Source organism: Tyto alba, unplaced genomic scaffold (assembly GCF_018691265.1).
Source record: "Tyto alba isolate M040663 unplaced genomic scaffold, T.alba_DEE_v4.0 Super-Scaffold_40, whole genome shotgun sequence".
Classification (NCBI taxonomy): Eukaryota; Metazoa; Chordata; class Aves; order Strigiformes; family Tytonidae; genus Tyto; species Tyto alba.
In genome coordinates this window covers 884,347-908,620 of record NW_024881316.1, presented here as the reverse complement: position 1 = coordinate 908,620, position 24,274 = coordinate 884,347, and the positions used below count along the sequence as shown (strand labels likewise).

General features: G+C 45.5%; 1 protein-coding gene across 2 annotated transcripts in view; it reads left to right on the top strand.

Moving 5' to 3' along the window:
* The window catches only part of FOXO3 (forkhead box O3), a 95,425-nt gene extending 71,860 nt beyond the window's left edge, over nt 1–23,565 (top strand). For both annotated transcript variants that reach the window (XM_042803662.1, XM_042803663.1), the window contains exons 2-3: nt 5,404–6,838; nt 19,362–23,565. In XM_042803662.1, coding sequence (XP_042659596.1) covers nt 5,404–6,804 — 1,401 coding nt within the window. In that variant the 3' untranslated portion in view covers nt 6,805–6,838; nt 19,362–23,565. The remainder of the gene's footprint in view (nt 1–5,403; nt 6,839–19,361) is intronic.
* Nucleotides 23,566–24,274: the final 709 nt, after the last annotated feature.

The following is a 24,274-nucleotide window of genomic DNA, read 5'->3' as shown; positions in this document are numbered from 1 at the left end:
TTTTTCTGGTTTGCAAAAACTCATGGAAAAGAGGAAGAAATTCTGAGACCTCTTTAGGTTGGGGATTTGCTTGAGAAAAGCAGCACTGCAGCCTTACAGAGCTAGGCAGAAAATGACTGTATGGAACCAACAGGTTGGTGCTTCCTAAATATCTCCTTGACTAGACTCGCAAATCCCTTTCACCAGAAATTCCTACATACATGCACACAATTGGAAACTTTAATTATTCATCATTTTGGAGTCACTGTTACCTGTTTTCTTGTTTACTTGCAATTGAATCTCATTGGTGACTTTAAAGCAAACAAGATGTAAAACTGGTAGTTGAAGCAGATTTGGAGTTACTTCATAAGACAGTACAGACACTGGTCTGGACAGGTGGGCAAAATGTGTTGGATTATTCACAGCCTCATGTTTCAGCAGCAGCTGAATGCAAAGAAAGTAGTTTGTTTCATTTTGCTTTTCTTAAAGAAATGATTTTTGGTGGGGGCTCTCTGTAGGAATGTTCATCCCAACAGAGATTTGTTCTTTGACATTTTGATCAAGGTGACGCAGACTGGCAACTGAAATTCAAGTGAACCAGCAGAGCCATGGAGAAGCGAGGCTCCCTCCGGTCAGCTTGGAGGCTGATAAGCTGGAGTTATTTTCATGGCTTCTTTTCAATGGTACTGGATCTGATACCTTTCTCTACTGTGTGGCTACCGGACAACTTCATACAGTGAAGTTAGAACATTAAAGATGTTAATACAGTATAAAATGAAGTATAATTGTCCCAAGTGAGCACTAGCAGCATTTATGGGTCTGCAGATAACATTTGTTTTTCTCCCATCATGTCCTAGTATCCCACTTGTTAAAATAAACAACTGCTTTTGATTTGTAGCCATAACTTTACAGTTCAGGAGCCTGTATCTGAAACAACGAATTAGCCACTCACTACAAAACACTGAAATAAAAACAGACCAGTGTGTAACTTGGATGCAGCAACCACCAGCTGCACCTCATCTTGCTAATCTTTAGGCTTTTTTTTTTTTTTTTTTTTTTTTAAAGCGGGGGCTTTTAAGAGTTAAGTTACACAACTCTCTCTTTATTTTTAAAGTGAGTGGATTCCTTGTTGCGTTGTTGAGGATGATAAATTGATACCACATGTTGCTTCCAGACAAAAAAGACTCTGTACTGCAGTGGAAGCACTTGCAGCTGGTGTCTGAGTTAATGGACGGGCTCCACAAGGTAAACACAGCTTGGAAGAGGCCAAAACAGGCACTGGGAGGAGAAATTTTCTCCTTTTTAAAGGCTCACGCATTTGCTGCTGTGGCCTGACCAGGGCTGAGTGTTGAAATAACATGCAGTCCCAACCTCCCTGGGAGACTCATTCGGTTATTCATATCAAATCAGGTATAAGGCACTTTGGAAATGTTTGAGTGTCCTCTCTGGGAGCTTACCCATTTGCAATCTTATCAAAATACCAAGAGGGACATGTGTAATGAGGACATGGTGGTCAATTTCTTGATTTTTTTTTTTTTTTTTTTTTTTGGTGAGCAAAATGTAGCTGGTTCCCTTGAGTATTACCTGAACAAAATGCAGTGCGGTGGGTCAATGTTTATAAAAGCTGAAAGTGTGGCCCCAAGTTTGGGGGAAGTGCTGTCACCCCTTGTGTCATGGCCCTGACTACTGTTTGGCACCAGCTGCACCCCTTCTCCTGAAGCTGTCACCCCAAGCCCAGGTAGGGTAGCAGCACTTCTTGCCTGTGGCATTACACCACCCTCTGCTCACCCCATGGGTGACCTGCCTTGGGTGTTCCTCATCTCCAGGGCTGGTCATTCTTACCTCCCCGGGGGACCCGGACCCAGTTGGGCTGGGCTGGGCTGGGCTGAATGCCGCGTGGGATGCTCTTGATCCTACGTGCAGGGACTTCAGTCTTCTGGCTTGTGGGAGAGCGCACACCGTTCTTCAAGTCCGGTATGAATAGTAATGCTAATAAAGGCAGGAGCTCATCATATTTCTTTTCTACTCTGCTCTTGTACAGTCCATATGTTGTACCCATCGGTGGTATCTGAGCTCCTTCCAAAGAGTCTGCAGCCTGGCTAGCATCTGTCCCATCTACATATGGTCTCCAGGACAGATGATGGAAGTTCCTTTATAGAACTTTTAAAGTTTCTCATTGCATTTTGGCGTGGAAAAATGTGTTATGTTTCCGTCATCATGGCCTAATCCTTCTCCCATATAAATCAAAGTCAAATCCCCATTAATTTGATGAGCACTGGGTTCAAATGATAAACTGTATTTTCTTCGCTTCCCCACCTCCTTTGTGGTTTGTCGCATGGTCATATATTACTAATGCATGTGGTTATGAGTGAAGATTGTCCTGTGGTATTTTCCTGTATTTTAAGCAGATGGGAGCATTCTTTGACAGCTCAGAAACCAGGTAGAAAATACAGTTATTTCCATCCAGATTGCAACCTGGTAGAACAGCGCAACAGACTGATGTGAGTTACCAATCCCAGCGACTTCTGTGGCAAAACTTGCATGTGAAAGGGTAATAGAATCCAGCTCTAATTTGATTTGGCAGAGCATCCAACACAAGGAGAAACCAAGAAACTCAGATGCTGTTGCTGAAGAGGTTAGCGGGGGAGGTTACGTGAAAGAAGTGGGTTTTAAGGCAGTGTTTGAACAGAGGGTGGAGATGGGGTACACAAAAATAAATTGGCCCATAATTACGCTTAAGAAAACAGTCTTCCTACAGAAGAAAAGTAAAGAAAAACAGAAGCCAGAGTGTAAGTGGCATATTGCTTAATGTAAAGGAAAACAAACTGCTTGGATTTTTTATAACCACCAATTTTCAACACAAAAGCATTGCTCCATTCTTTTATTACTTGTGTAATACCGACACTGAGTGAAAAGATATCATAAGAAGAAAATTACACGTGTGCACACATATCCACACATGCATCTTGAAAGGTACCTGTCTCAGAATTTTACCATTTAGGCTTTTTCATGGTTTTAGGCCAAATAGTTTCATCCTACAGCTACCACCAGCAGAAATAAACCGTTTTATGAGAAACCTATAGGTTGAAAACTGTTGTCTGCTGACACTTTGGCTGAATGTTTTTATAGCTGAAGCTATGTGGCACGCTGCATATGCCAACATGGGTGTGTCTTTTCTGTGTTTTCTAAGATTTTTTTCATTAGCAGGAGTCATGGTGCCGTGTATTCTTATACCCAGCATTTTGAGGCGGGGAACAGCGTGGTTTTGCATGGCTCTTGTAGCCTGGCTTGGTGTGGTGATCTAGCTCTGGTTGTCCTTGTCCTGCCGCTGGCTCTCTGTGAGGAGAGATCCCCATGCAGATGTTCTCACAAGTGGTTGTCCCTGAAAGTGACAGAGGATGAATGTGAGAGCTACCTGCATTGATGCAGTACAAGATGGAATATCAACAAAGGTTTTTCAAAAAAACAGCAGTTCTCCAGCCAGTTGAGAGAAATGAGGAAGTAAGCAGTGGCACCTAGTTATTAGAAGTTAGAAACAGTGTTACCAGACTCAATATATCGTTAAAATGTTATCAGTTAAATAATTAAAAGCTCTTTCCTTCCTTAGACTGAAGAATTACTGTGCTGCAGCTGAATTCACCATATTTTGATGGAACGATAGTCCCTTAGAAATGGATGAGTGTATAGCTGAGGCACTGACCCAAACTTCTCTTGAGTACGTCTGTGAAATCTGGTCTGCTGTTTTGTGCAAATTGTTTAAAACATAACAGTTGCTATTTTGAACCGTGGTCCATATGATTTCTCTTTTCATTAAGTGATAATCACAACTGCGTCTGCTGTCTGCGTGCGAGAAGAACTTCAGGCATGTTTTCCATTTCACAATCTGACAAAACCCACAACACTTAGCAGGGGAAAATAAAGGCATTTTATACTTACAAGAATTGTTTAAAAAGAGCTGGGCTGTATTTCTTTATACATCAAATGTGCCTCCATTTCACTAATGTCAAACATCCATTTATCCTAAGGATGCAAATGTTGAGATGCTTATGAATGATTTGTTGATCGATTCATTCTTTGCCCATTTAAATCTGGAATTTCTTCAGTGCTCTGTAAATGAAGGACACTTGTCCTGGGTAGTTTGATAACTCTCTGATCCTTTTGACTTTGTGTTTTTAAAATGTGCTGGTAGAACAAACGTGATTTTATCCTCTTTATAGATGTACCTGCTAATTGCTAAAATTTAAGAAAAAAGAACTTATGCAACTTTCTTAACTTTAGCCTGGGGGAATAGCACAACTGTTTCGTCAAAGGAATATGAGATAGATAGATCCGAAAATCTTTTGACTTGCACATGGAAAAAAACAAAACAAAACAAAACCTGGAAGCATTCTCACTAACAAAGACGATTTGCTTGTCCTTCCTTTGAGCCATATTTTAAGTCCAAGATCAGCAGTATGAGTGGAGTGGGATTTTCATCTCGGTTATTTTGGTTTAAAGCTGGAGTCATTTCACTAGGGGTACCGTGAGTTGGTTTTCTCAGCCTCTTTCTCATTCCTGAGGTAATATTATAATTGTTTTGAGCCAGCATGGGTTTTGGGTGGTAAATGTTGCTGACTAGTGCAAGCAGGTGATATGCAAGAGCAGACAGTGCACAGACTCCCCTGAAAGTACTGCATTTCTGAGCATCCTGTACAGCAGCTTTATACAGCTCCACACCTTAGCAGCTTACAGGGACAGGGATACTGTTGTGTACTGTGTCACATCATGTTTTGAAGACTGTGAGGATACTATGGCGAGGGGACAGCTGGCCAGCTACTGCAGGATGGGTATAATTCTGGTGCCTCTAATCAAAGAGAGAAAGTACAGCTTTGTCATGCACAGAGTGCCTGTGGGAAAGGAGCAACAGCACTTGCAGTTTTCTCAAGAATTATTATAACAAATACACAACACACATGCCCATGAAGAATTAAAAGACATTTGCAGAGGCTGTGATGAGTGTGACTATCCCTCCTGCCAGATTTTTGCAGCGCCTTTGCAGTTTGTGTTTCAAGGAACTAGTGGCAAGATTGCTGATAATGTAGAGGTTTCTCCTGAGTCAGAAGCGAGGGAGAAACATCTAACTCCTTGCTAGCAGGAATGACTCCTTTCCTTAGGATGCAGTTTTGGGGGTTGTAGACATGGGCACCAGGGATGCACAGCTGGCGCAAGCATGGGGCTTGCTTTGCAGCAGCACGCTGGCACGCTACAGATGCGCTCCAGCCCTCCCCTATCCACCACCCAAGAAACTCGTGGTGATGTCCAGGAGGGCCCGATGCTTTTATTCATGTTGCTGTTTTCACGTGACGTTGGTTTAATGATTGAGAGTTGGGAGGCAGAAGAAGTGGGGAGCCGGTCTTGATGTTTTGTTTTGTTCCTTTCCCGCAGAATTCGATCCGGCACAACTTGTCACTCCACAGCCGATTCGTCAGGGTGCAGAATGAAGGCACTGGGAAAAGCTCTTGGTGGATGATCAATCCAGATGGTGGAAAAGGCGGCAAGGCGCCCCGGAGACGTGCCGTGTCGATGGACAACAGCAACAAGTACACGAAGAGCAGAGGGCGGGCAGCTAAGAAAAAGGCAGCCCTGCAGACCGCCCAGGAGACGAGCGAGGACAGCCCCTCTCAGCTCTCCAAGTGGCCAGGGAGTCCCACCTCCCGCAGCAGCGACGAGCTGGATGCGTGGACGGATTTTCGCTCCCGGACGAATTCAAATGCCAGTACGATCAGCGGCCGCTTGTCACCGATTTTGGCAAGCACCGAACTAGATGATGTTCAAGATGACGATGCTCCGCTTTCTCCCATGCTGTACAGTAGTCCGTCGAGCTTGTCTCCATCGGTAAACAAACCGTGTACTGTGGAGTTGCCTAGGTTGACTGATATGGCTGGGACGATGAATTTGAACGACGGACTGACAGATAACCTCATGGATGATCTCTTGGACAATATAACACTCCCTCCCTCCCAGCAGTCGCCGACAGGAGGGATAATGCAGAGAAGCTCCAGCTTTCCTTATGGTTCCAAAGGTTCAGGACTGGGTTCCCCGTCGAGTAGTTTCAACAACGCCGTGTTCGGGCCATCGTCCCTGAATTCCCTCCGCCAGTCTCCCATGCAGACCATTCAGGAGAACAAGCAGGCCACCTTCTCCTCCATTTCTCATTACAACAACCAGACGCTGCAGGATCTCCTCGCCTCTGATGCACTGAGTCACAGCGATGTCATGATGACACAGTCTGACCCACTCATGTCACAAGCCAGCACAGCTGTGTCTGCCCAGAATTCCCGCAGGAATATAATGCTCCGCAACGACCCCATGATGTCGTTTGCCGCGCAGTCCAGCCAGGGCAGTCTGGTCAATCAGAGCCTGCCCCATCACCAGCACCAGTCCCACAACTCCTCTCTTAGTGGCAGCCGTGCCTTGTCCAATTCCATCAGTAACATAGGCTTGAGTGACTCGAACAGCTTGGGATCCACCAAACATCAGCAGTCACCCGTCAACCAGTCTATGCAAACACTTTCTGACCCGCTCTCAGGCTCCTCTTTGTACTCCTCTAGCGTGAACCTCCCGGTCATGGGACACGAGAAATTCCCAAGTGACTTGGACCTGGATATTTTCAATGGGAGCCTGGAGTGTGACATGGAGTCCATTATCCGCAGTGAACTCATGGATGCAGATGGGCTGGATTTTAACTTTGATTCCCTCATCTCAGCTCAGAACGTTGTCAGTCTGAATGTGGGGAACTTCACTGGTGCTAAACAGGCTTCATCACAGAGTTGGGTACCAGGCTGAAGGATCTTTGAGAACAGGGAAAATGGGCAAACAGGTCAGTGCCCCATAGATGTGGTAAAATAATTGGTTCCTTAGTTTTATTGGAGTTTGCACCAAACCCTTAATAGTTAGTGCACACTAATAGTATTAATTTGGCTTGTGATGGCTTGCTATGTGTTGGTATGCAACAGACACAACCAAGAAACATGGGAGGTGTGGAGGGAAACGAGGCTAAGCTATAAAAGCCGTTCGGCTGCAACACTGTCAGCACGCATCTGATGCTTTGCGTCCTTCTTAATTTAGGCATGAGAAATGTTAATGACAAATCAGTCAAACCAAGGTGGAATATTTGTGGCTTTTAGGAATCACAGAGCTCCAACTCATCCTCTTTGAAGTCGCAACAGATGGATTCTTCTCTGCAGCTGATGCTGCATGGAGCCAAGCTGTGTTACATGGGGAGGGGGCAAGGGGCTTTGCAGTCAGCGGAGCAATGTTACTGCGGGGGAGGAGGAGGAGGAAGAGGGTCTTTGCAAGATGGGTGCGTGCACTGAGGGTCGGGTATGTGGGACAGATCTGGACTGAGTTAGAGTTGTACTGCTGCCGTGGTACAGCAACGGTAGTGAAGTTGTTTGGGTTTTTTTAAACTATATTTCTTGGGGAAAAAAAAAAAAAATAGCAAATGGAGGAATTGTATATTGAAATAGGAAAGGTGGGATCCTGGGCCCAGGAATGTCCGGGGTTTCATGTTTTAAATATGCAAAAATTGTTGATGTCTGCCCCCCTGGACTGAGGTGATGGATATAATTTTCTTTTGGACTCCACCATGAGATTATCTGCAGGTTTGGATTCTGACATAGGTACTTTTCAAATGTTAGCCTCTTCAGATTAATTTTTTCCAGATTGATGTGTTTTTTTCCATCGCTTTTTTTCCACAGCTAGGGGCATTTGAACTTGTAAGCATTGTTTGTGTCATCCTTTTGTGATTCTGCAGGCTCCTGCCCATACCTCTGCCTGGTCACATGTGCAGGTTCGCTGACTCATAGGGTAGGTGCCACACAAAGTGCCCTTTCTCCTTTGTTTATTAGTATAAAAGAGTAGATTTCAAAACATAGTAGGATAAAAGGTTAGCTATAAATTATTAAAAGTATTTTATTAACTTCAGAATAGTATGTAGAGTATCCCAGTGGTGAGGTTAAACAAGGCATTCATCTGGTTTGCAGCTTACTTCCAACTTCTTTATTTTCTAGATGAAGGATGGAAAGAGGGAGTTGATGTCGTTTGGCTTTACGGTGCAGAATTTGCCCCTTTCATCTTTAATTGAGTTTTCATTCTCTGTTTCATAGTTAGATGCTCAAGGGGGAGCTTTGTGGTAGGTGAGCAGCAGCGGTGAACCCCTTGAATATCCTCCTGTGTGTATGGAGTAACCACAGGAGACATGTGCAGTGATTTGCTGTCTGTGAGGGATAACAGGACTGCACAGGAGTCCTCCCGTCAGTCGTTCTGCAAAGCTGCCTCGCTCTGGTGGGGCGGTCAGTTTGCACAGTCCCTTCTCTTGTCGGCGGGAGGATTTCCTCTCGTTCTTTTGCATCTTCTTGCTCAAAGCAAGAGCGTTGCAGTGCACGGCTGGGACAGGCTGTGGAGTTGGGCTGTGGAGGACACCATGTCCTGCAGACCCTGCACAAGGTGGTGGTTTGGCAAGGCCAGGGCCACAGCTGAGTCCCAGTTTTCCTTCAGTTCCAGTGCTGGAGAGTTTAAGGAGGGAAAGGGGAACAAAAAGAATTGACTCGTGAACCAGGAAGCAAAAATTTGCAGAAGTTCACACTTGCTGACCTGTTTTCTCTTCTTCCAGGTACATGAGCTGTTTGGATTTTAAAACTGATTTGCATGAGGTAGAAAAAAGAGGCTGTAGGAACTTCATGGCCGTGAAATATCCAACAGTACAATCTACCAAATGAGGCCTAAAAAACAGATGTTATTGTCTTATTGCCAGCTTTGCTCAACACGGGCAAATAGGGCAGCCTCCTGCTTTTGTAGTTTCATTTGCTGTGTACAGGTAGGAGCTGCCCACGGGGCCACCTGCGTGGGCAGCGTGGAGGAGGCACACCATGCCACCTCCTCACCGCTGCCTCTGCCAGTCACGGAGAGCGTAGCCGCCGTCATCTTTCTCAGGCTGCTCCCCCCGAATAAAGGAGCTGACGCTCACCTGTGTGAGCAGAGTCTCGTTGTAGAGGACAGATTTATTAATGAGACAGCTCTCCTCGGTGGATTACTGTCCAGCCATCTGTGGAAGCCTCTTTCCCTCTCCCTGACAAGTGGACCGGCTGCTGCAGGGCGCCTCCGGTATCAGGTGCAAGTGCAGATGATTTCTGCTGAGCTGGTTCTTTATGCACCCTTCCTCATCTCGTAAGCAGCACTGCTTGAGAGTTTGACTCCCTGTGAGCATCTCATATTTTGATAGGGGCTCCTCACATGATATCGGATGCAATCGTTCTGAATTACTTTCTCAGTTACTTCTCTGCTTTGCTGTAGCAATAGGGACCCCTGAATTAAAATCTGTTCTCGGCAGAGTTCATGACCCCAATACTGAATCTTTACAGGCTCGAAGACTGGGGAATGCTTTCAGCAGAACAGCCTGGCGCTTGCTCATGCTAAATCTGTTTCACAAGGGTGTCCAGGTGTGTTTTGCAGGCAGGCAGCAGCAGTTAGAATGGATTATTGGCATACCTAGTAATAGTGAGTGCTGTGTTTTCTATGAAAAATAAGAGAAACATTGGAGTCAGTTTTCGGGAAGAAAAGCAAGAAGCCAAATACATAGGTATTTAGTTTATACATACTCTAGGTATAGAGCGGGGTTTACTTTGGAAGAAAATCAACTACAGTTTCTTCGTAGGGGAAGTGAAAAACCCATGCAGGAGACACCACCGTTGCAGGTTTAGTGGCTGTGCACATTTGCTTCTTGTGAGCCTGTGCACGGTCCCTGGAGAGAGCCCTGCCCAGCCCTACCGCCCTGGCCCTGTGCCTGTGAGGCTGGCCCTGCCCAGCCTTTCAGAGGGGCCTTCATTGAGGCATATAAACAAATTCAGATTTGTTTTGGTTTGAGGGTTTTTTTTTTTTTGTCTCTTACAAGAAGGAAAGGAGAAAATCAATACGCTTTTTTCTTGCTTTGTTCACTCAGCCGTAGTTTTCCCCTCTTAAGCTATCTGGGGCTTCAATTCCTCTATCTCTGCCTGCTTCCCAAGAGCACTAGATATGCCCTCCACCCATTCAGATAATCATCACCTTGTTTTTTCAGCTTGTTTATCAATAAATAAAGATGTCACTATTCCCTTGCCTGTCTCTAGAATACCTTTTATTTTGAAATTAATGGGTTCTCTCTCAGCCTGGGGTTCCCACAACTCTGCACTTTTCTCTGTGGTCCTTTTCAGCCAGCGAGTCCAAAGGGACTTGGCATTTTCCAAAGAGTAGTTCTAAACAGACTGACAGGGGAGACGATTCAAGACATTTGCTGCAGCCTGGAAGGTCAGGAGCCAGTGATCAGCTACCACTTGGGCAAACGTTTCCTCCAGCATCAAAACCCATTCAAGAAGATGTTTTTACTTAAGTTGTTTCAGTGATCCAGTTTACAGTGGCGCTGTGCAGGCAGCGATGCTGGCAGGGCTTGGGCAGGGGGTAGATGGCTCAGCACAAGCAGGGCAGGAATTTCTTGAGCCGGTTTCACCATCTGAAAATCTTGTCTAGCTGTATCTTCCGAGAGAGATTTCGATGTGCGGTTTAGCAGGATGCCTCTGGGCTCTATAACAGAGCTGTGCTGGCATCACAGTGACATGTTCAAAAATTGCAAGTAAAAATACTTCACAGATCAGTTGAAGTCACTCATTTTGACCTAGCATCATCTAGGTCCCACGTCACTTTACTGTAGCAGTAGAGTGCACAGGCTACTACTAGCAACGTCATGTAATGTTCACACAATTTGATGATTAACATCTCTGATAAAGCAAACTCCTAGGAAACGTCGTGAAATGTCTGTTGACATTTTATTAGTCCATATCAGTTTGGACTACTTGCTGATTTGTTAATTGGCATTCAGCATGTTTCTGAGTGAAGTTTATACCAAAGATGACAAATATATAGGTCTGTGGATAACTCACTGTTCACTGTACCACCATCTTAAAAGTTGAGATAGGCAGTAAAAGATCTCCATTTGGATGGATTTTCAAATTGGAGAGCTCTGGACAATATGCCACGAGGAAGATGATTTTTGTTATTTACCAGAAATCTTCTTTTTGGCTCATGAAAGCTGAAATGTGGAAACCAGAATTGATGGATCTCTTGCCTTAGGACACTGACAGCCTCAGGACTGTAGCTGTGCTTCCTCCTCTCTTATTTTCATAAATGAAGTCTTAGGGATAGGGCTGACAGGTTTCTTACGTGGAGCCAAGATGGGTCTGGCTGCCTTTAAAAAATCTAAAGGAAATTCAGGAGCAAGCAAATTCTTCTGCTCCATTTCTAACAGGTTTGTGGTTAAGGCGGTGGCATGCTTCTAACATTTAAGTGTTGTTTCAGCCAGCCCAAGTTTTGAAAGGTGGTTTTGTGTCTAGCTAAACATCACATGTGCCAAGTTTAGTCTTTGAACAAAAATATCTATGTAAAAAATGTATTTTTCTGGGAACAGGGATCTCATTAACTCCAAGGAGGGCCTGCTCTGAACAGGCTCCTTGCTCCCTGGGCACACACCAGCGGCACGGGAGCAAACTCAGTGCTCGTGGCTGCTGGGGAGGAGGAGAGGGGAAAGCCAGGAAAACCCTGCTGGGGCTGCCTCCCGCGTGGTCCCGCTGGCCGCAGTGCCCCTCAAAGCCCCTTGCACACAGGGACCGGTCCTACTCTTGCAGGGATGCTGTGGCTTTTGCTGTGTGAAGGCAGCAGGAGCTGACACACAAACACAAGGAATTGCTTACTCCTTCTGGGAGTAGGGCTTTTGGGTTTGTCGTTTTTGTTTTTGTTTTTTTTTTTTTTTTTAATCTGGCTTTATGTTTTGGGGTTTTTGTTAACCCAGGAAAAAGATCTGTAAAAACCAGGATTGCCTCCATGGGCTTGTGTTGGGAGTGTACAGCAGCTGAAGCCAGGACAGTGGTCTGATCCTGTGTTTTGGGTGTTCTTCTGTTGGTGTTTTATATAGATACATTTTTTAGTACCTCATGCTTTGTCATGTGATTCAGCAGCAATAATTAGGCAGAAACTTGCTGTCCCTGCAGATGCCAAGATTACAGGATGACATACTCTCACCAGATGACAGCACAAACTGATATTTTTAGAACAGCCCGCATCAACTGGTCTCCCCAGTGCTTTCCTCCCTGGATCAGCAGCACGCAGGTTTTATTACAGAATGAGTCTTCACAAATCATCTTTTTCATGTGAATGAGCCGTAATGATTGTTTAGAGCTGCAGATCAGTGTTGGTCCCCAGACGTGCTGTTGCCTGATAGCTGGGATGGTTACAGGTGGTTTTTCTTTTTCATTTCCTTCTTTTGAGCCAGACTTTTAAATAGCCCCCCTGAAAGCATATTTTCTTGAAGAACTGCGTAATAAGAGATCCATTTTAGAAACATAGTGTCATGCAGCTGAGGAAAGGTCGAGATCTTTTTTCATAGCAATTCAGCACTCAGCCAAGGTGATGAACTGACAGCTGGAGAAGTTTTAAGTCCTGTGCTGATGACAGCCAAAGAGCGCAGGTACGGCGTAGGCAGCAGGAGTACACAGATTTGAGTGGTACTGCGTGTAAATAGCCGGCCTTTCTCTCCTGGTCCGGGGTGGGAGGATGAAGGAAGGGTGCTCGTGCAATGCCACCCCGGGCTCCGGGTTCTGCCCGTGGAGTCTCCAGCAGGATGCTCCCATCAGCACGGCCCCCGATCGAGTCCGTGGGGACACTGACCCAATTAAATCGGGTACCTGTGGCTGGGTGGTGGGAGCGCTCCGCTCTGGGCCAGTCTACGGGGGCTATTTAATCAGCTTTTCCACTCAAATTACCACGCAGGGTGGCAGTTGTTGGAGCGGGCATCTGCTGAGCAGTAATCAGGCGGAGATGCAGCTCAGCTAACGGAGGCTGCTGTGTAGCTGCGGTTGTCTGCCGTTACTCCAGGAAAAAAGCCACTTTTCTCAGATGATGCCGTGGAGAATGGCTTGCGTTTATGCACTTTTACAGCTGAGCTGAGTATCTCGCCCATTGTTTTTCCCTTGTACTGCCTGCTTCTCCTGGTTTTCATGGGTAATTTATTTCATACAAATGTAGCGAAAATCAGGTTTTGAGGAAGGACCTTCCCTCTTTCCTTTTCTACTACTTGTAAGTCAAGATAGAAGATGTCCTGCCTTCTATCTATGTGGTGGAAATCCTTTGGTGTGACCTGTGTGGGCATTATTGGCCTATCATTTTCAACTTACTGCAGAGGAAAATGGGAAGACTCCATATCAGGAAGGGTGTTTTTAAAATAGTCTTGGTATGTGGCAGAGAAAAAGAAACTCGGTGAGGATATTCAGAGTAAAAAATACATAGCAAGTTTCCATAGCACTGTAAACCCGTAATTCAGGGTGTTTCCAGCCAGGCAGGTATGTTTAACAGGTGGCTCTTATTCTTCAGATTCAAAAGTGCAGGTAAAATCCTTTTCTGGTCTTGCACAGGTCTTTTTGGTCTTTTCTGATCCACAGTGGAGGTCTCCTTCCCAGTGCTCCTGAGTGCCCAAAGAAAGCACCGTTATTCCAGACGATGTACTTTACCCCTAACAGAAGATGTATTTTGCAAGCATTTTTGGCCTTCTTCCTCTAGTCCAGCACCAGCCTGCCTAAAAGGTGCTGTGTTGAACACCCAAGCTGATGTCTCTCAGTCAATAGCAGTGTCACCCATAACTGACAGGATTTCCACCACACTCCTGAGGCCCCTGAACAAAAAGCAGGGGATAAAATTTACCCTTGACACGTAAGAGGCCTGGAGACCTTCTAGAGAGACGATGCCCAGTATCTAAACTCCTCTCTGTTGGCCAGGGCAGAGGATTGAACCCACCTAGATGTGATGTTTCTCAACAGCAGCTGGGTAACATCAATCAGTGCTTGTGCTGGAAGGCCAGCACAACTGCACACTGACATGTCTGTCGGTGTAAAAACAAGTGTGTCAGCACATGGTCTTCTTGTATGGGCAACACCACAGTGACATACATACTGGAGTCTGCACACGCCTGCTCCTCTTGCAAGCGAGTGCAGAATTTCCTGTGAATTTGGTGTTCAGTATCAGGTCCTGATACATTAGGAAAACCCTGATCTGCTTTTTCTTTTAAGTGCGTGAGCACGGGTGGACCAGTTTCTCTCTGTGTGTCTCCTTTTAATCTGTAAAATGGGGAGAAGGGACCTTACCCACCTTTGAGGGTAAAATGCACTGCCCAGAGGAGTGGTGGACTCTCCCTTGCTGGAAATATTCCAGACTTGGCTTGACGGGGCCCTGAGTAACCTAACCTAAGGGCCTGCCTTCAACAGGAGGTTGAACCAGATGATGCTGAGTTCCTTATCTCCTGGACTTTTCTATGATTCTATAGACAAGTGGTATATCAAAATAACACGCATATCAATAGTTGTGGCACCTCACTACAGTTCCGGGCAAGCCTTTTGTCCCAGGGAGCTGATACAAGGTGAGAGAGTGGTCTGCTGTCTTTAGTTACATTTACTTCCAAAATACTTGGTTGTCTGCTATGGTTTGCAATGTTTCTTGGAGTGGAAGAGCAGCAACAGAAGGAAGAGAGACACTTCTGTGCCTTACGTGCCTGCACAAGTACCAGCACAGCAACTTTTTAGCTCCTGTAAGTCTTAGCTCTGTGTCAGCGTTCTTCCCCTTTCCATCCTTTTCCCTCACTCTTTGCCCCCGATTCTGAGCTGAAAAAGATCTATTTTTATGAGTAGAACTTAAAAAGTGAAGTTGCAAGATGCCTGAAAATTCAGGAAAGAAAGCATGTTAAGTTGCTAGCTCTTTTTTTCCCCTTGGGCTTCACACCCTGACCTCAGCATTGTCTCTCAGCACAGAGCCATCCTAGTGCAGCATACGTGAAGCCTGTAGCATGTCCCTGTGGCATACCCGATTGGCATTGGGATTCCTAGTTTTCATTCTGCTTGAACGAAAAAATCTCATGCTGCAAATTTGTCATATAGAAGGATTGACTACAGTAGTTATCTGCCTTACTTGTTTCTAAACACATACTGTGTATTCTTCAGTCTTGAGTTGTGAAACCTTGGGCAGAGTATTAACCTGTAACCACATGTAATCAGGTCTTGCTTTTTGAGCCTACCCCCGTTTTGGAGTAGAAGCAGTGATGGCAAATCAAGGGGTGGAGGCACCAGAACGATTGCACATCTGTCAATAAAGGGGCCAAGTTTCCTTCAAGACGTTTGCATCCCAAGTCTCTGGACAGTAAAAGTAGTTATTGGGATTTCCCGTCCCTGGGGAGTCATTATGGAGTGGTACTCAGTGAAAACACTTATTTTACAGACCTCTGAGTGGTGATACACTTCAAGATGTCATCCATTCAACAAGCCTTCCAGCCAAATTAGAAGGTCCTTGGTAGGTTGCCACTGAGAGGATCTGTGTGTTGGTAGTACTGTTTCTCATACTGTAATTATGTAAAGGAGCACATAACTTTCCTCTTAACAAAAAACTGTATGGGCTGATTGTTATGTTAGCTTACTGATAAACTTACCACCAGTGCACATTATCTGTGCCTCGCTCTTGGGGAGCATCGATGCGTCACCTTTCTATTCTGGAGAAATTTCCAGTGCTGCGTAATTGGCGCCAGTGGGAATCGGAGGGAGAAAGCAACAGGCAGCTGGTGATCCTTCAGAGCCGCTCTGACAATGCACGGGCTGGTGTGGGGCTTGGGAGGTGGCCATGCGGTGAAGTGCTAGAATGATGCGAGACAGATGTGAGGAAATGTTGCTGGGAGGGGAATCACAACCAATAGCTTGAGTAAAGCAAGAGTAGCATTTATAACTGGTTAGTAGCAAGGTAGAGGATAGGAGAGCAGAGAAAACAGAAGAAGGGGGCATCTCATCTCCCACGTAGTTGCTTGCAAGCTGAAGAATTAGCAAACAGAAATATTTGGGTTTTGTTTTACACTCTTCTACTGCATTGGATAAACAGATGTCGCACCTAGGGTTCAAGATTTCTGTGGAATGTGACAAAGCAGGAGTTCATCCTTACCCCTCATTCAGTGCTTTTTCTGTTGCTGTTTTAAACTCATGATTTTTTCCAACCGCATGCATATATGGTTTCATAAGCTATAGCTTGATACAGCACTATGGCTTCTTCTCATGTCCAGCAGATGTATCTTGTTCAAGCCATCTGCACCCAGGGGATCAAAACAACCATAGTGGCATTGCCTCTACTTCCAGTGCACACGTGTGTGTGTGACAGGGCCCAGGTATCAATGCAGTTGTGAAGACTGCACTCCAAAAGAAAGCCTTCGTTTTCTTCCGAAGAAAGTCTTAAGAAAAGGAAGTCTAAGAAACTTCAGGGGAAAGTCTAAAGCTTCTCCATCCTTTCTACTCCCTGATGACTGAAAATGGGCTTCAGGTTTGGCAGAGGAGCTTCTCAAGGGAGAACTGAATTCTCCAGGGAGTGACTTAAGAAGTACAGGCAGGTGATGTTTTTCAGTAGTGCCCTTTTTGGATGTTCCCCCCAGCCTAAGAAACAAGAAACCATGCCACATGTAAGAGGGGGCCCTGCGTCTTTGCTGTGGTAAGTTAGCAAACACTGCTCTAACTCGCTAGCCCTCCTAGACTTCCCCTCTCTTGTATCCCTCCTTGTCTTCACCTCTCTTGTATCACTCCTTGACCTCTCTTCTATATATTTTTTTCGTCACTCCCTGTGCTCATACTTCTGCTGCTCTTATTCCCCCAAACAGGACCCAGTAGTAAAGGCCAGGAAAAAGGACAAAGTGGGAACTAAATACTTTACCTGGAGAGCTGTGTGTTGCCCTTAGAGGACAGCGTTATCCTGGCTCACCGGAGGAGAAACCCTGTCTGCCTCTGCACATGCAGGGTGACACGCCAGAGGACAAGCTTTTCCCATGGCCATTGGGAATGGTAGAAAACCTCGTGGAGACTCAGGATGCAGCTGAAGATATTTTGGGGCAGGGAGGGAGGAACACCGGGGAGTTGTGGTTGAGGACCACTGATAAATGGAGGTGTAACTGGAGTGCTTGCTTCCCTGCCTGATACAGTTTTCATTGCTATGAAGCAGCAGGATGCTAACTCGGGGTTAACAGAGGTTTTTTGTGGCAAGACAGAAAGTGAGAGTGTGTGGGTCTGTGACGGACTTTAGGTGGGTAATTTGAAAGCAGGCAGGGTAAGACTTTGATCTACTTCTTTTCATTTTTTAATCCGTTTGCAAAGTCCATGTAAACAGAGCTGTGAAAATGGAGCGTGGTTTGGTTTTGCTATGAGCAGATTTCATCTCAGCTGTGCATCTGTCTCCTAAACATTGGCACTGTCTGAAGGACGGGTGTCCTCAGGAAAATATACTGGGCAGTGCCACTTCCACAAGTGATGCTCATCATCATCCATCCTCCATTTTTTTCTCTTGTCACTGTTTCATAGTATAATATTTTGCATACATTTTTAATTTAAATGTTAAATGCTACTCTGGTGCTTCCTCAGGAGCTTCTGTACTTGTTTACTTTTAATTAATAGCTCCATTCAGAGTCATCAAGACTTCTCACACGTGCTGAAGTTAAGCCAGCGTGCAGCATAACTGGCGGCGTGCGGGACCCGAGTCTTGCCTTCGGATGAGGTTGCCCTTTGGGAAGTCACCCGTTTCCTGGTGTGAAGGCTTTAAGGGGAAGTAGAGAAAAGGGCATGCACTTGTTTGAGCTGCATACAAGCCACTGGCCAGGTTTTACTGGGGGCTCCCAGGCCCATCTGGGTGTCTTCTGCTGACCTGGTTACAGTTATCAGGACACACTTACCAAATGGAGTCATTGCTAGGCAGTCACGTTAATGAATGGCTAGCGTTAATTTGCCCTTTGAAAATGAAGAAATCAATATGTTGATCCAGTTGGAAATCCCTTTGTTCACAAAACAGTCTACCCCAAGCCCCTCCACATAATTAAGGCTAAAGCCAAATTTTGTTTGGGTGAAATGCACAATCTGTCTGCTCCCTAAGCTGTGCTGAATGAAGTTCTCCCCTAATGGCACAGGGAGCAGCTGTCACGCTGTTGCTCTAATAACCATGAGACAAAATGATTACATTTCCATCAGTCGTTTAGCATTATTGGAATAGATCATTTTAATAAGACGTTATCATGGGATCAGTGCCTGGCACCTTAGAAAGGAAAGGGGAGCGGTGAGGGGAGAGTCATCTCATGGCAGCCTTTGCGTGATCCCCCTTGCAGGAGTTGCTGGTCTGGATTAATCCAGCAGTCCCCCAAAATCTGCCATATTTCATAAGGGTGCCTGATACCAGGATCTTTTAAGAGTAACGATGTTCCTGTAGTCAACTCCCATGGCTTTTGATTTCAGCAAGTGTCCCCTTGTTCTTGCACTGTATAAAAAAATAACCAGTCGTTCATCTTGGGGAAAATCCTCAAGAGGTTTTAAGTAGTGTGGCGGACTAAGTCCTGGTTTCAGAAGCTATTTCAGAGCCATAAGTTACATGCCCAGCAACACAGATGGCTACCAACTGGGATTTCTGAAGATGTGAAAGGACTTCACGGGAATGTTTAAATGTGCATGCTTTCCAAAACCCTACTTGATGCCTGTCTATATCTTTAAGCTGCTGAGTACCTTTAAAAACCTGGCCCCTTGGCCCCCTTGGTTGAAATGTTCATCTGTTTTCAGTGGTTTACCTACTTACCGTGTCCCTTCGTAGTCACCTCCATGCTGCATCTAAGGTGTCTTTCCAGTGTGTCTTTCACTCTACAGAGAAGTTTCATGGCTACAGAATAAGCTGGACCCTAATCCCGTTCTTAAAGCTGGGTAGACCCAGTCCGTGGACGGTATGTCATACGATCAGGAAAATGGAGAACTCTGAACTCTGAACTGAAGTTCGTGGCTCCTTGCTGCTTCCCTTAAGCAGCCACCCTTCGGCTGTCCTTCAAGGGTGGTGGTCGGTGTCAAGTGCTGACAGAAGATTTGTCCAGCCTTTCGGTGATGCTGAGAAAGTGCGATTGTGAAAAATGGAGAAAAGCTGGAGGATCCTTCTGTGCTTCACCTGCAAATGCGCTTAACAAATAGACGATGCATTGAGTTTCTGTAAATCAGACTTGGCCATTGTTTTTCTTTGGAGAGATATTTTTTTCTTTCCTGCTTGGGAGCATCTAAGCCAGCAAAGAAGCACACTCAAACCTTGCTGAGGGAGAAGCACTTTCAGGCAGGGTCGTGGTGCAACTTAGGCCTTGCTATAAGTTTCAAGCTTCTGGGTGCAAACAAATCAAAACTGCTTGTCAGTGTAAGCTCTTCTTGGGTTTGGAGGTTTGTTTGGTTGCCTTTTTTTGTTGTGTTTTTTTCTTACATGCAGCAGTCTCACTGTCTTTTCTTCTTCTTCCTCTCCAGGCCCTCAAACTGACACGAGATGTAGAGAGAACCCTTTGCCAAATCTGCTGTCAGCAAGTGGACAGTGATACTGTTTACAGCTTACGACCTTTGTGAACCCTGCATTATTTTCCTAATGAAGCAGACTGTTAATAGGACCCTTACTGGAGTGAAGATCCTCTTTTTTTTTTTTTTCTTTTTTTCTCCTCTCTTTTTTTTTTTTTTTTTTTTGGAATTGAACTCATTCTGAAGTATGCAAAATCTTCCTTTTCTGGGATGGCCAAGCACCTGCTGTGGAGACAATGTTCAGCACCATCCTGTTGAGAACACACTGTGTAGCCTTTACAGTAGTTACTTGTCAATGAGTATGTGGTGTTTCAATATATTAATGGTTTATGGGATGTTTTAAGTTGGCTTTTCTTTTTGGAGGTTTCCCCTGTCTGCCCACCCAACCCCCCTACAACCTCCAGTTTGATTTCCTTAGATTTTTGACCATTTTTGCTTTCTCTCCCTGGGGAATCTGAAGTACTGCGCACGTGCAAGGAAATGATCATAACCCAACACTGCTCAGACATCAGGGTTTTCTGAATATACAGCGTTTGTTGTACCAATCAACCGGCTGAATTCCAGAGAGAGGTGATGTGTGTGGTCTGTTTGTTTGTTGGGTTGGTTTGCTTCTTTCTTTCTTATTCTTTCCTTAAATTTAATGGTACACCCCCGTTTTCCATAAGCGTCAAACTGGGGTTGATGGCAATCCAAGGGAAGCCGGCGCGTTCGCCCCTTGGCTCGCGAGGACGGACTGAGAGCGGGTGCCGATGCCCCACGGGCACCGGGGCGGGAGCCCGTCGGCTGCCCGCCGGAGCAGGCTCCCCTCCCGCCCTCTGTTAGCAAGGCTGCCCCTACTGCCACAGCAAGCTGGTAAGGAGTTACAAGCTGAGCTACCAGACCCGTTAAACGTAACGACCTGTAAAGATGTGTTGGAAAAAAAGTGAAAATTAAGGGAAATACGCCACTTCGCAGAAAAGCTAAGCGTAGAGGCTGGGCATCGGCGGGTGACTTGCAGTGGCAACGCCGGGATTTGAAGCATAGGTTGTTGCAGGGTGTGTTACTGCATCAGTGATCCTTTTGTTTTTTTGTTTTGGACATATCCTTGATTATTTTTTTCCTTCTCGTTATGTATAATCCATTGTGGCAGAAGAACCAGGAGAGGGAATGGCAAAGTGACAGTATCATACAAATGGCTTTTCATATGAGCATAGATTGTAACAGGATAAATGACACAGAAAGACAAGGCAGTTTTATATATTTTGCTTCTAAGATTTTCTTTTGTAAAATGAATAATAATTAAGAATAACAATGAATAAAAGGTATGGTGCTGTATAGATCCTCTCTATAATCTGGAAAGTTTGGTTACTTTTTATTAGCACCTTGTGGGGGGAGGGATACAAAAAGAGAGGGGAAGACACCAATGGTACGTAGAAACTCGGTATGAAGAGGTTCTGAATAGGACAGTGTATACATAAATCTCCAAAGCGATATATGAAGTTTTTTTTCTTTGCATAAAAGCGTTATGCATATAAATATATAAATATATTTTATTATGTACAGAAATGGATCATTATGCATGGATGTTAGGAAAACAAACTAGCATTTTAACCCAAAGTCTCAGTGCATGAGTTCCCACCAACCCGTGTCCCATGCAATGTGGAGTGACTCCCTCTCGCCACTGGCACCGCACGTGCACAGTCATGCACACACACACGCGCACACACACACACAAAAGCATTTGTGGGCCCCTCCTCGCTCCTTCCTTTCCGGGTCCCTGAGGTGACAGTGGTGAAACAACAGCTCCTGCTGTCATCGAGGTTTTTGGTTTTGTATCGTAGCCCTCACGCTGTTCTCTCGTAGAGATGCACCTCTTGGTTTCTTCCGCAGTTCTGACTGTGTAAACTCTGTGCAGTTGTGGTTTTTGCAGCCCTGTAGCATATCAAATCTTCCAAGCGGCCAAGGGTTTATCATTCGCCTTTTAAAAAACCTTCTCTTCTCTTTTCTTTTTGCACTGAGGTGGTCTATTTGTCAGCGTGGGGACTAGTTCATCACATTTATTGGAGTTAGCTGATGCTCATTGCCCATCTCTGTCAGCAGCCAGGATGCTCGTGTGGCACAGGGGTCACCTGGGCTAGAGGTTGCTTGGCGCATCGGAGTCCCGTTACAGGCACCCATTACCAAAATCGATGGAGAGCTTTGTCACCAGCCTCCTCTGAGTGTGTAGCATTAGCTCTCAGCTTTCCAGTGCACACCGACTTGCGGGTGTATGCTGAAGGACTTTCCCCTGGTGCTCCTTTCCCTGAGGCTCCTTCACGGCTGCTGCCCTGCAGCTGGGCTTGTCCCCCTGCCCCGCGGTTTCGGGCGCCAGCAGAGCTCACTCGGTGGCTCCCCGTGCCGGGGTGCAGCATTTGGCCCCCCCCTGCATGGGTGAGCCTCCAGTGAGAGCCGGCATGCCTGCCCAAAGACCACCAACCAGGTCGCTGACAGTACCAGTAAGGCCTGACTTGATGGTATGGCCAAGGTGACCAAAATCCATTTTTTTTTTTTTTCTCTTGGTATGGATGCAATTCTTGTCAAAGGCAAGGGAAAGCCCATTAGCCTACACCAAATGGTGACAACTTCTGCTCTGCTACAGCAGCCTAGCCCCCCTGAGTTCAGCGGAGCTAGCTCCCGCTGGCAGAAATGAGAACGAAAACTATGGTCTGCTCTGTTCAGAAAATGGAGGAAAGACACTTGATGTAGAGACAACCCGTCAATGGCAGAGAAGTGTTTTTTTAAAAATAAGCATTAGCGGCTGAAAGGCTTAACCTGCCTCCCAGCCATGTCAAGGAAAGCATTTCCATTGGTGTGGCTGGGACACCTTGGGCACCTGCTTTGGAGAAATCCCAGCACTCACCGAAGAGGGGTGGACTTGGCCAACCTCTTTGGATTGGTTTGGTTTCTGTTGCTCATTTTTGGGGCCAAAATTTTCAAATGGAAATGCCTGGTGTCAGGCACCGAACGGCGGGGACTCCAGTGTGGTTGTGGAGGGCAAGCTGCTCTGCCCTTGTCGCTTCTCAAAGGAAGGAGAGGTGCCAGGTCCCCCCAGGACCAGAGGAAGGTCACCACACTCTACGCCTGCTGAGGTGCCCAGCAAATGCCCTCCTCTCCAGAGGCGTTAAATAAATCTCACTGAATTCAAAGGGCCACATATTTAGGTGTCAAAATACAGACTTGAATGGCTAATTTTGGGAGCCTACCTTTTGAAAGCTTGGCCTTTGAGTCTCTGACCATGGTTATGCCTGGAAGTTTTCCTTCTGAAACTGTGTAAACAGATAAAAGTCCAGAACAATTACATAGTTATCATTTAAAGACTTGGTCTAAACAAAAGGTCTAAAAAGCTGACATTTATGCAGTTCCTAGTCACAGGTTTGGGGCTTGATTTAATGATTCTGTAAAAAAGTTTTCTCTTGAGAGTAATTGGACAGTTGACCACTGCTTAACTCCAGAAATTTTTGTGTCACCGCTTCAAAAAGTTACCTTTTAGGTCATATATTTCTCTGAAATGATGTCATTGCTTGGCAATCAGTGTCCTGTAAGTGTTTCTAGTACACGATATACCTTAGGAATTGCCAACAGATGCGAAGGGGGACCAGATACATTTTGTTACTATGGGTTGGAAAAAATGGATTGTACATTTGGCTTCACATGTTTAACTTTTTTTTAAAAAAAGTTGCATGATTGGAAAAAATATGTATACAGTATCTGTAAAACTGTTTTATCTGTTTTTGTTTCAAGCCATGTAAATTGGAAGAATATTAAATCCACAGCCTTATCGTGCATGGCCGTCTACATACCGAAGAGCTGAACAGTTTATACTTTTCATTTGGGCTATCTTGTACTTTCTTTTGAAAGCAGACACTCTCATGTTGCAGTCTTACTGAGGATTTTATATTTAAAAAAAAAAAAAAGGAAAAAGATGCTGCCCTGGAGGAATATACTACTTTACTACACAGAGGTTGGAAGGAAGTTTGTTTTGGAGCAAAACCTGCCCCTTTCCAAACGAAGTAGAGACGCAGTGCTTACTCCACTTGGTGTTAGTAGATATTGCCTTGTGTATTCCATTTTAAATTGTAATCTAGTTTGTAAAAGAGATGGTGACGCATGTAAATAAAGCATAATGGATCTCTACATTGCACATTTGCTTTCGCTCTGTTTTACTGTGTGGTGGACAGGCATCTAAACACAGGGCCTGGAGAAAGAGCGACTGCCAAGCAGCAGGTGAGGGGTTTGGGGCCGGGGAGGGGGTCTGATCCTGCGTCCACTGGAGTCTGTAAATGCATATTTACATGGGCCTCTGCACTTCAACCCTTTAGCCAAGCCGGCGTAGTTTTGGTTGTCAGATAACCCCCCCAGTGGGATCATCTACTGCTGCCAAAAAACACCAAGTTTGCTTGATTTTGGGGGGTGGTGGGGGTTATCCCCTGGGATGGCGGCTGCAGCCGCAGCCCAGCTCACCTATCCTGGGAGACAACCAGCCCAACTGCAAATCGGTCTGGAGAAGAGTTACACCCCGCCCCGTGGGCTTGGCTGGGTTTCAAATTGTCTTTGAAAAACGCCTGGAGTGCTTGAAACCATCCGTTTGGGATTTGGGATACGAAAACCAGCAGCCTGACTCAGCAGAAAGTTACACCGAGGGCTCTGGCCAAGGCACAGGAGAGCGTGCTCAGAAACATGAGACGTGTCGACAAAGCACTCTTCTCCCACCCTGATGGGAAGCCACAGATGTGTATGTTTTTTTTTTTTTTGGAGTCATTTTTCAAGAGCAAATGATATTTTCAAGCAAGAGAAGCCTTTTCACACAGCAGGGAGTAGTTTCCCATGACTCCGGGGGCATGACGGCGGTG